Below are 11,260 nucleotides of genomic sequence, written 5' to 3'. Positions count from 1 at the left end.
TGGGAATGTATGTATTCTATTTCCAGTTCAATGTCAAAAAATCTCTTATTTCATATTTGAACCTTCTCAAATCCCACAGTTAATAGCATTCTTTGCCCCCTTAAAAGTAATTATTTCATTTTACATGAAATGAAAGATTTGTATATTTTCATATCTATTTACTAGTCTACATTTTAGACTGCTTCTCACCCCTGTGTCTCTCTCCTCTTTCCATGATACATTATATTTATCATAGAGCTCTTATATATAATTTGATAAAATTTGATTCTTACAACAATCCCTTTGGGTAGATTCATCAGTTATCCTTATCAAAGACTGGGGATCTAAGAAAGGGGAATTTGAAATGATACCTACTAGGGCATAGCATTAGTCTTTAGCTATTACTTAGTCATGAGAATCTAATTTTCTCAAGAGTTTTCTTCAGGGCAATTTTGACATCTTTATTCCTTAGGCTATAGATCAGAGGATTTAACATGGGTAAGATTATAGTATAGAACACAGAGGACACTTTACCCTGAGTCATAGAGTGAGCTGATAATGGCTGCAGATACACCACCATGCCAGAGCCAAAAGCAAGAGTAACAGCAGCAATGTGGGAGCTACAGGTGGTGAAAGCCTTAAACCTACCCTCAGTGGAACGGATGCGGAGGATGCTGGCAATGATGAAGATGTAAGAGCTAAAGATAGTCAGGACTGGAGTAAAGATGTTAAATGCACTTAAGTACAAGACCAAGAGTTCATTTACATAGGTGCTGGAGCAGGAGAGACTCAGCAGGGGATGGAGATCACAGAAATAATGGTCGATGACATTGGCTTTGCAAAACAGCAGTCTCTGCATGAAGCCTATGTGAATTGTGGAGTCAACTATTCCTAGAAAGTATACTCCTCCCATGAGCCAGGAGCAAACCTGATAGTTCATCAGAACATTATAAAGCAGAGGGCTGCAAATGGCAACATAGCGATCATATGCCATCACTGCCAACGCGTGCGATTCAGCAGTAACAAAAATGAGAAAGAAATAGAGCTGAGACATGCATTCACTATAGGAGATGATGTTTTTCTCTGACACAAAATTCACCAGCATTTTGGGGGTGATGATAGTGGTGTGACAGAGATCAATGAAGGACAAGTTACTAATGAAATAATACATGGGAGTGTGAAGGTGAGGATTCAGTACAATTAGTATAATCATGCCCAAGTTTCCCAATACACTTGCTGAATAGACGAGCAAGAAGAGAATGAACAAAGGAAGTTGGAACCCTGGCTCATCTGTGAGGCCCTTGAGGAAGAACTGTGTTACAGTGGAATGATTATTTGTATCCATTATATCCGGCAGTTAAATCTGTTTATATAAAAATAGAATCTTAGGAGCATACCCATAATTGTAGAGACAGCTCATTAGCACAGAGTTAAGAGTATAGAATTTTCTTGCTAGTCTGCATTATTCTGGGGAGTTTCTAGGTTGGAAGGCCCCTATACCAATGAAATCACAAATCTGATTAAATAAACAGAAAGATCTTTTCTCAAGCTTACAAGAGGCCCATGAGGTAGATACCTCATGCATTTTTATCTCTCCGTTTTATAGGTATCTATTTATGACACATCTTCCTTATTGTTACTGTATCCTAATTTTAGACAGTGAACAATGCTCAAGTAGCTGTCAAGTTCAGTCTTGTACCTTTGATAGCCAAACAGCATACCACAACAGACTTTCTATTCCAAGATATTCCAGTGATTTCACACTCAACTCCATCTCTACTAGGGTCTAGAACTTTGGAATGCTAACTCCTCAGCCAGGATTCTACAGTGGTGTACAAATAACTTGGAAGAAAGTAAAATAATAAAATGCGTTGACTTTATAACTCTCCTGCATATAGAAATAAACATTGTGTAAAACTTTACCTATATAGATTCAGCAAATTTTTATCTTCATGTTGTAAGTGAAAATCGTCTAATAATAATAACTGACATTTATATGACACCATATATATAATTACATTTAGCAGTATTGAATAACAGGTAGAGAGACAACCTGAGTGTCAAGAAGATCCAGTTTCAGGATTCACCCTTGATACATGCTGGCTATGTGACCCTGAGCAACTTAATATTTCAGTGCTCCAGACAACTGTCTAAGAGGATATCACTATAAATTGCAGAAGAATTCCAAATCTGCATTAATAGGAGGAATTTCATCACTGGAAATCTTCTGGACTGATAAAATCATGTGGCAAACCAATGATAAGAAATAAACTTATCTTATAAGTTAGATATTATTATTCTCTTTCTAAGGATGAAGAAACAGGCTCAGTGAGGTTAAATAACTTGTCCATTGTTACAGAGGCTTTAAATATGAAGGGCAATATTTAAACCCATATACTTTTGACTCCAACACATTCTTCAAGTCTTTGTTTTTACTGCCTTAAAAATGTGAATTTTTCCTTAGCCTGAAAGTCTTGTTACTCTCCTGGCAACCCACTACTGATACTGGAAGACAGGAAGGAGAATACACAGAGCCTTATTTATATTTTAAATTAAAAATTCCTATTTAAAAATTGTTGAGGGATAGTAATTTTCACCAAACTTCAAAAATTATTGTTTCTCCTTGGAAGAGAACATAAAGATATGTCTCCTTATTCAGTGGAGAAAAATATCACTGCATGATTTGTGTTACTATGTCTTCAAGTTCCTCTCAAGAAACAGGAGGGCTTTATGTGGGTTTTAACAGAGTAGATTACAAAATCTCTTACTTTGTTTCCCTTGGTGCCATAAAATATCTGGATTGGTCTAAATTGCCTCTATAATATCCCTGAAAAGACCTCATTCCATTTTCTATTTAAAGGCATCCAAATTTCAAAGCTGTGCCTTGGAATTTCAGGATCTCTTTCCAGTTACTATATCATTTTATTCTTCCCATATGTAAAAATATACAACAAATATTTCCCCACTACCACCTAAGGAGGTGAGGTAATTGCCAGGAAATCACAACTGCACCTGTAATTCTTTTGAACAAATCTTACATTTCTCAGATCTGTCAATCAATTAATCAACAAACATTTCTATTTAGCCCTTACTATGTGCTAATCATTCTGGTGAATTCTGACCCAGTTTTCACCTATAGACTGATCTAATGCATATCAAGCAAGCAGTAGAACACAAGATGGTGACAATATGCTTGGGGCAGTGGTACTCAGGGCAGCAATAACAGCAATACAAAACAACTTGGTTGGAAAAATTTTGAAGAGAGTTCCTCACAGTTCCCCTATCCTCAAATGGCTCTATCAGCCTTACAGTATTAGGAAGCATCAATCTCTAGCCCTTGGAAATAGTCAAATCTTTCCCTTTTAGAGGAATGAGGATGCTGTGGAGAAGACCCAAGTACTGACAGCACCAGGGTGGCAGGATTACAAAGAAAAGATTTAGGGGAAGAATGACTTGTTTTCCAGCTGTTCTCTTTTTTGAGTCATCATATCCTTCTTTATCCAGCCCTTAATCATATTTAAACCTCTACAAATATTCCACAGCTACTCATGCTAGTACCAATAAAATTTGGATTTTTCAATTTGAGAAATATTGCCCTATCTCCATTTCTGGGGTGAGAAAGGAATAATGAAGAGAGGCATCTGAATTCACAAAGATATGGTGTCAGTCAGTCCCTCACTGAAGAGAGAATTGAGGTTGAAGCCACTTTGATTCTCAAATTTCTCCTATTAAGACCTTTAAACAGCTCCCTGTCAGGTTGGTGATGAAGAGAACTGAATGGATAGTTGGAATCTTGAAAGGTAGTAATATCAGCCTTTGGAAGGAAAGGTCAGATATTCACCTTCGAGCCTTGGTTCTTACAAGTTCTTTACTGTCAGCAGTCTGGAGGGCAAATGATCTTGACGCATTGGGCTCTTCCAATCACGAAAACATGATCTCCTTTTCTTCAATACTGAAGGAATTGGTGCATGAACTTCAAACTCTGGCATTCCATTGTGGAAGTTCTGAGCTATATCCCATAGTTTCTAAAGATGCCTTTGTTCTCAGGGCTTGCTCTAGCAATAGGGGAAGATATATCTCTTAGTGTTACCAGACACACTCATCAACATTAGATAAATGTTTTCTTTAGATATGGAAGAGTACTAGGACCTTATTAAAAACAGAAATAGAATTTCCCAGGGGACTTCACCTCATAAGAGAAGCATATTAAAGAAAAAATTCACTGGAGTTTTTCTGATACTCCCATTGATTTCGTATGTATATGTTTTTCCTTAGTGACAGTACTTGGCTCATCTGATCATTAGCAAATATCCAGAAGCATTTTTGCGTGGGTGGACATTTTCTAGATATTTTGAAGTCATTGTACTTAAAAAACAAACAGCTAGATGGCTCAGTGGAATGAGAACCAAGCCTAGAGACAGGAGGTCTTGGTTCAAATTTGACCTCAGACCTTTTCTAGTTGTGTGATCCTGGGTAAGACACTTAATCCTCTTTGCTTACCTTACCATTCTTCTGCCTTGATACCAATACACAGTACTAATGCTAAAATGGAAAACAGGGTTTGAAAAAAATAAATAACTATAAATATTTCTTTTTTATTTTATGGAAAAATGAGAATACTTTATAAAAATGTAATTATCAACATTATTCATTTGAATTAGTACCAATTTTATATCTAAAACTCTCCTTTTAGTTTAGATATATAAAATTCCATTATGTAAAATATTGTTCATTCATTGGGCTTCAATTTTGGAATTCCAAGGATTCTCTCATATATGGGGCAACACATAGTTACCAGATGCTTTAGGATCTTTGTAGGTTAGAAGCCTCCACAGATAGCTTCCTCTTAAAGTTTTGACTAGGGTCACAATAGATCCTGGGGGGTAGGCAATCTAAAGAGAAATTCTTTTGCCTGTGATACAGGAGAATTTTAATAAAGAACAGGAGAGTCACACAGGACTATCGGTTAGCAAAACATTTTGTTACTACTCACAAGAGGTGGAAAACATGCTAACAGGAAATGGTTTAATTCCTACATGTCTATGAGCTGAAGGCAGCAAACAGAAGAGTAATTTAGAAATGCGGAGTTATACAATAACTTTCACACTTCTTCCAAAAGCTAAGAGTGTTTTCAGGTTCAGATATTTTCCCCTTATTTGAGAGTTCTGGATTTTGGCTATAATATACTTGGGAGTTTTCATTTTTCAGCTTCTTTCAGAATGTGAAAAGTTAATATTTTTAGATTTCTACTTTGCTCTCTGATTCTAACATACCTAAGCAGTTTTCCTTTATAATTCCTTGAAATATGATGTCTAAACTCTTTATCCTTTGTTTCTGACTTTCAAGTAACTGAATGATCCTTGTTTCTGACCACTGTCTTCTTTTATCTATTGTTCTTATAGTTTTTAAATTATTTATTTGTCTCTTTTATCTTTTTATTTAACTCTTCTAAGAATTCTTGTTGGGTTTGTGTGCAATCAGTATTTTTCTTTAAGGTTTTGCTTGTAGATGTTTTTAAGTTCTTTTCTTCTGTGTTTGTGTCTTTAAATTTTTTAATGTTTTTTATTTTTGCATTTGTGCTTCCCTGCCACAACAATAGCTCTTAATGACTAAGCTATATTTTTATTTGCTCATTTTTTATCTGGATTCTTGGCTTTGAACTTTATACTAGTGTTGGGCTCTTCTCACTCGGAGGGAATGTCTGATGTGAGCACGATTTAGGGAGAAGTTTGTTCTCTGGTCTCCTAGTTTGAATTCTTCAAGTTCTTGTCCCATTTGGGTCTGTTGAATCATTCGTAGTTAAATTTCAGCAGAATGCGACTGCTGGACTTAGTGTGACTGTCAGCCTGCTGAGATGTCCTGTAGGTTCAAAGTAGTCAAATTCCTTGTCTTCCCTTTGGTGTTAGTTTCCTGTCCTGGTTATTACACCGTAGGTTTATGTGGGGGGCTAAAAGTTAGAGTCAAATTTCTCTCATGTCTTAGGCTCAGAGCCACACAGCTAGGTTTTTGGAACTTATTTGTTCTGTTCACAGGTACTTTCTAGCAACCATAACATTCTTTCAAACATAGAATCATAAATCAGAACTGTGTGATGGAAGAAAGAATTGCCAGTTGGTACCCATTTTTGTTACTGTTCAGTCATTCCCCAATTGAGGGACATCCCCTCATTTTCCATTTTTTTGACTCCACAAAGAATGTGGCTATAAATATTTTTGTACAAATTTTTTCATTATTGTCTCTTTGGGATACAAAACCAGTAATGGTGTTGCTGGGTGTATATAGGGGTGTATGGGGTGTTCATGGAGGGGTAGTATCTCTGGTATGGAGGGCTTGTTGTGCCCTTCTAGGGCAGCTCTCCAGCCTCTGACCCTCACTTGACACCCAGCTTTCACTTGTGGCTCCCAGTAGCTGCTAGCATGCAGCAGCGGCCACACCCTGGGCAACGGCTTTGACAGGCCGACTAAACCTTGTGAGAGTAGCCATCGGGTCGTCGTGGACCCCTGGTGAACTAGGGCTTTGATCACCCAGCATGTGAAGACTGCTTCGGCTGAACAGATGGAAGAAACCAATAAGAAGGTTCAACGGCTGAGATGGCAACACAGCAAGGCACTGTGGAGTGCTTAGGGCATGTTGGAGCACAAAAGACAACATGGCCATCCAATGCAGCTGAGGAAGTCTCTAGATGTAACGACTTTTCGTGCCACTGGACCCAGGATTCCAAAGCCGAGAGAGTGGGACTGTCTCTGTGCATCGACTTTTCCACTTAAATCCTCATGCACAAGTGTCTGTGTGCACAAAAACGCGCAAAGACAATAGTCATCCTCGGTTACTGAGAGACAACTACTAATGGTGTTGCTGGATCAAAGGGCAGGCAGTCTTTTAAAGTTATTTGTGCAAAATTCCAAAATATCCTTCCAAAATATTTGTATTAAATCACAACTCTATTAGCAATAACTTAATGTTCCCATTTTGACACATTCCTATCAACATTTATTATTTTCCTTCAATCATATTGGTCAATCCTCTAAGTGTGAGGTGGTACCTCAGAATTGTTTTGCTTTGTATTTCTCTAATTAGGAAGGATTTAGAACACTTTTTCATGTCGTTAATGATAATTTTGATTTCTTCATCTGAAAACTGCCTATTCATGTTCCTTTACCATTTTTCAATTGGGGAATGATTTGATTTCTTGTATAATTGACTTAGTTCCTTGTAAATTAGACAAATTAGAACTTGGTCAGAGGTTTTTTGTGATAAAAATATTTTCATGTCAGCTCTGAAACTCTATTCTTTTCAAAATAGCAATTGTGGTTCTGGCTAGAGAATTTTGAGAGACTCTTTGAACTTTGTCCTGCTTGCTTTGTCCTTGCAAACATCATAGTTTCTCTGTCTCTGTCTCTTGTCTGTCTGTGTGTCTACCCCCCTTTTCTCTCTATCTCTTCCTCCCACACTCCTTCTCTCTATTTTTCTCTCTCTCCCTCCTCCCTCTCAATCTCTCTGTCTCTGTTTCGTTGTTTTTCTATTTTCTCTCTTTATTAATAATAATAACAACAATAGTTCCCAAACTTATATAACAGCTTAAACTGTTGTAAGCCAGAACTTTTTGGAGAAGACCTAGGGAAGTTTGAGTTAGTTTTTCCCTCAGGGACTGCTTTTGGCCTGGACCAGGAAATCTTTAGAAATGAGTATATAAAAAATTATTTTAAGAGTATGGTAGAGAGCTTCTGAAATACCAGAATACTCTTTGATAATGGATTTCTCTCTCTGCAGCAAATTTTATCAGCTTTTACCTTCCTATAGATTGATTTTGTCTAGGAGTTATTTAATTTTTTTTCATTACTCAAATGGCTTTTCTAAATCCCTAGTCTCTGAATGACATGCAGAACTCATAGACATCAGATCTCTCATTTTTGGAACCCCATGGATTGTTTGGTGATTTAAAGAATATAATGATGAGCATTTTAGATATCAGGAAAATAAATGAGTTAATAAATCTATATAGTGATTTGTGTTTCATGAAAGATATCTGATAAATCGCAAACTCACCAGTTTCTCTTTGAAAAATTAAGTATCTGTTTCTTTATTGAATACACATGACTAAAATATGCATTAAATATTTTGAGAAACCATTACTAGAAACAAATATATTGATTTACTGAGAAAACTTGAATGAGGAATTAAATTCTAATGTATGATCCTAATACTCCATTCATGTTGAAATAAATTTTAGCAATAGCTGATATTGTTTACATTGATTTACTTTGATGATTATTTTAATGAGTTAGTACTAGATCTTAGCCAGGCATATCAGCTTAGTCAAGCTAACATATTTTTCTTATAAATTAAGTTGCTTTGAGCAGCAACATCGAATTAATCATTTAATTAATCATTTAGTTATAGAATAACTTTGAAAGAAATAATATATTTTATTCTGGATTCAAATTCTCTTTTAAGAGAACTTACAGTTTAGCCCTTGTAGCCATAAAACTACAAGGCTTCCAGCATTGCTTAAAAAGAATGTCTTTCTTAATACACTAAGGCTATTGTTACATATAGCAAGTTTAGGTTATTGTGCAAATAATTTTAAATCACAAATTTATAAATCCTCAAAATAAAAAAAATCACTCTCTTAATATAATACCCTAAATTTCCTGGCAATTACACTAATAATTTGAAGTTCTTCTCCACCTCTTAATTCCTTTTTTTACACTATAAAATAAGCTCTCTCTATCATTCAGTTGTCTTTGATCTAACTATATGATAAATGACCATTGATGTGTTGTAATAGCCAGCCTTATATTAAATCAATTATGTTTGGAAAATTATTTTCCCCAGGCTTTTTCCCTTGCAGGTAAAGAAATTAATTTTGAATATCTTGGCATCTCAGAGGGACTGAGGACATTGCATTCAGGTTCCCATTTACTGAGCCTTCCCGAGAACAGTCCTAGAATTTATTGATGAGAAATTTACATGATGGGGCTTCCTGGTAAGACTTTCTTTGGACTTTGGACCCTTCCACATCCCAGAGTGAAACCACATCCCTCAAAACTTTTGGTATTTAGTAAGAAACCACAATCTCTTTCTAAATATAATTAAGTAGAAATAAAATTCAAGGATATATATTATAGTAATGTTAAGATAAGAGAAACTTCTATTTTGGATTACCTTTTAATTGTTAAGAAAAGATCCCCCCCCAAAAAAAGCATGAAAAAATATCTCTTAAAATATTTGAAGGAAGCCCTAAAAGCATTAGGAAGACCAAGTGGCTTAAGGAACTAATAGTTCAATTTTCATGTTCTTTAAGTAAAGAGCTTGCAGAAACTTCCTCCAAAAAGGATTTATTTTTCATTGAGAAATGACAGAAAACTTTGCTGAATTGTGTCTATTACAGAGCTAATAGACTGAAAATGCATTTTAAGTTAATAATCTTGATTGGTAAATTAGACTATCATATTATGCTTTCTTATTGATAAAATCCTAAATACATTATTCTTATTTGTGAGCATTAAGGAGAAACACTTTGCTACTAAATGTTTAAAGGAGAACTTAAAAAACTGGTATTAGGTTAAAAGGTTCAGCAAACAAATTCTTTAAAATTTCAGAACCCTAATCTGGTCCAAAGAATTTATTCTTTTCAGTTATTACATAAGAAAACTTTAAAGACTATTATGTATCTATATTAGAACAAAAATGGCATTTAAATTACTTTAATTTTTTAACTTTAAAAGTTTTTATAATTACTTAAAGAATATTTAACAATTGTTGTCTGACATTTTATAATTCAGATTCTCTCCCTCCTCTCTAAGGTGTTAAATAGTTTGCTATAGATTATATTGGTACCATCTTGCAAATCATATTTAGTGCCTTGAAAAGTGCCATGTGCCATGAAAAGAAGACACATATCATACATAAAAGTGAAAAGGGGAACACTAAATTGTAGTGAGAATCCATCAGTTCCTACTTTGCCTGTGGATAGCATTTTTTAAGAATCCCTTAGGGTTATCTTGGAATCTCACATTGTTGATACTAGTTTTGTCCTACACAGTTGATCATTATGTAATATTTGTTACTGTATGCAGCATACTCCTTGGTTCTGCTCACTTTACTTATTCACAGTTTTCCCAAGTTTTTTCTGAAATCATCCTGTTTGTCATTTATTATGGGCCATTAGTATTCCATTTCAATCATGTATCACAACTTCTTCATCCATTCCTGACTTAATGGATACTCCCTCAGTTTTCAGTTCTTTGCCAGTACAGAGAGAGAACAGCTAAAAATATTTTTGAGCAAGGAGGTCCTTTCCCTCTTTTTCTGATCTCTTTGCAATACAGAGCCAGATGTGGTATTAAATAATTTTATAGGCCTTTGGACACAGCTCCAAATTGTTCACCAGAATGGCTATATCAGAGGCCTTTGGAAATGGAAAAGTCTGGAGAAAATGCAAAGATTCCATCAGCAGCAGGGGGGACAGGTGGAGAAGATTTGGAACCTTGGGAAGCAACAACTCAGGAGGAGGAAGTTGGTTTGCTCTCTCTTGACTGGAGACCTCTTGAGGAGAAAGTCAATATCTGACTGGATCACAATCTCAAAAATATTTCTTTTCCCTGAATCTGATCACCATCCTCCCAAACCAGCGAGTGGATAGAGAACTAGAGATAAAAGGAGTCCACAAGAAGATTTATCCCCATCTCCCTTTACCCTGATCTTGGGGACACCTGCTGTGCAGGGTCAAAAGCCAGGTCACCAAAACTGGGTTACCCAACTTTGGAGGGAAGAGTTTAGACAACTAGACAAATAGAAAAGGAAATACAAAGATTCAAGGAAGAAAATAATGTCCTAAAAATTAGATTTGGGCAAATGAAACATAATGGCTCCATGAGACATCAGAAAACAATAAGACAAAATCAAAAAAATGAATAAGTAGAAGAGTATATGAAATACCTCATAGAAAAAGCCACTGTCCTGGAAAACAGATACAGGAGAGATGATTTAAGAATCAGCTGAATACCTGAAAGTCATGGTAAAAAAAAAAAGAGCCTAGACACTATATTACAAGAAATCATCATGGCATCATCAAAGACGAGAGAAATAAAAAGTGAAAGAATCCACTGATCATCTGAAATATATCTTAAAACAAAATATTCCAGGACTATTTTAGCAGAAGTCAAGAACTCCCAGGCCAAGTGAAAAAGTACTGCAAGCATCCATAAGAAAACAATTCAAGTATAATGGAGCCAAAGTCAGGATTACACAGGATCTGGAAGCTTCTAAAGGAATAGAG

General features: G+C 35.6%; 1 protein-coding gene across 1 annotated transcript; it reads right to left on the bottom strand.

The window, feature by feature from the left end:
* Positions 1-388: 388 nt before the first annotated feature.
* Positions 389-1,330, bottom strand: LOC100016722 (olfactory receptor 150-like). The gene has a single exon (XM_001370457.3). The coding sequence runs from the start codon at positions 1,322-1,324 to the stop codon at positions 389-391; it is 936 nt and encodes a 311-aa protein (XP_001370494.3). The 5' UTR covers positions 1,325-1,330.
* Positions 1,331-11,260: the final 9,930 nt, after the last annotated feature.

This window comes from Monodelphis domestica, chromosome 4 (genome assembly GCF_027887165.1).
Source record: "Monodelphis domestica isolate mMonDom1 chromosome 4, mMonDom1.pri, whole genome shotgun sequence".
Taxonomy (NCBI): domain Eukaryota; kingdom Metazoa; phylum Chordata; class Mammalia; order Didelphimorphia; family Didelphidae; genus Monodelphis; species Monodelphis domestica.
The sequence above is the reverse complement of the archived record's forward strand: the minus strand, read 5'-3'. Positions and strand labels throughout refer to the sequence as shown.

Bases quoted from the DNA above. Each gene is read 5' to 3' on its own strand.
- LOC100016722 (XM_001370457.3), bottom strand. From the start codon at position 1,324: ATGGATACAAATAATCATTCCACTGTAACACAGTTCTTCCTCAAGGGC.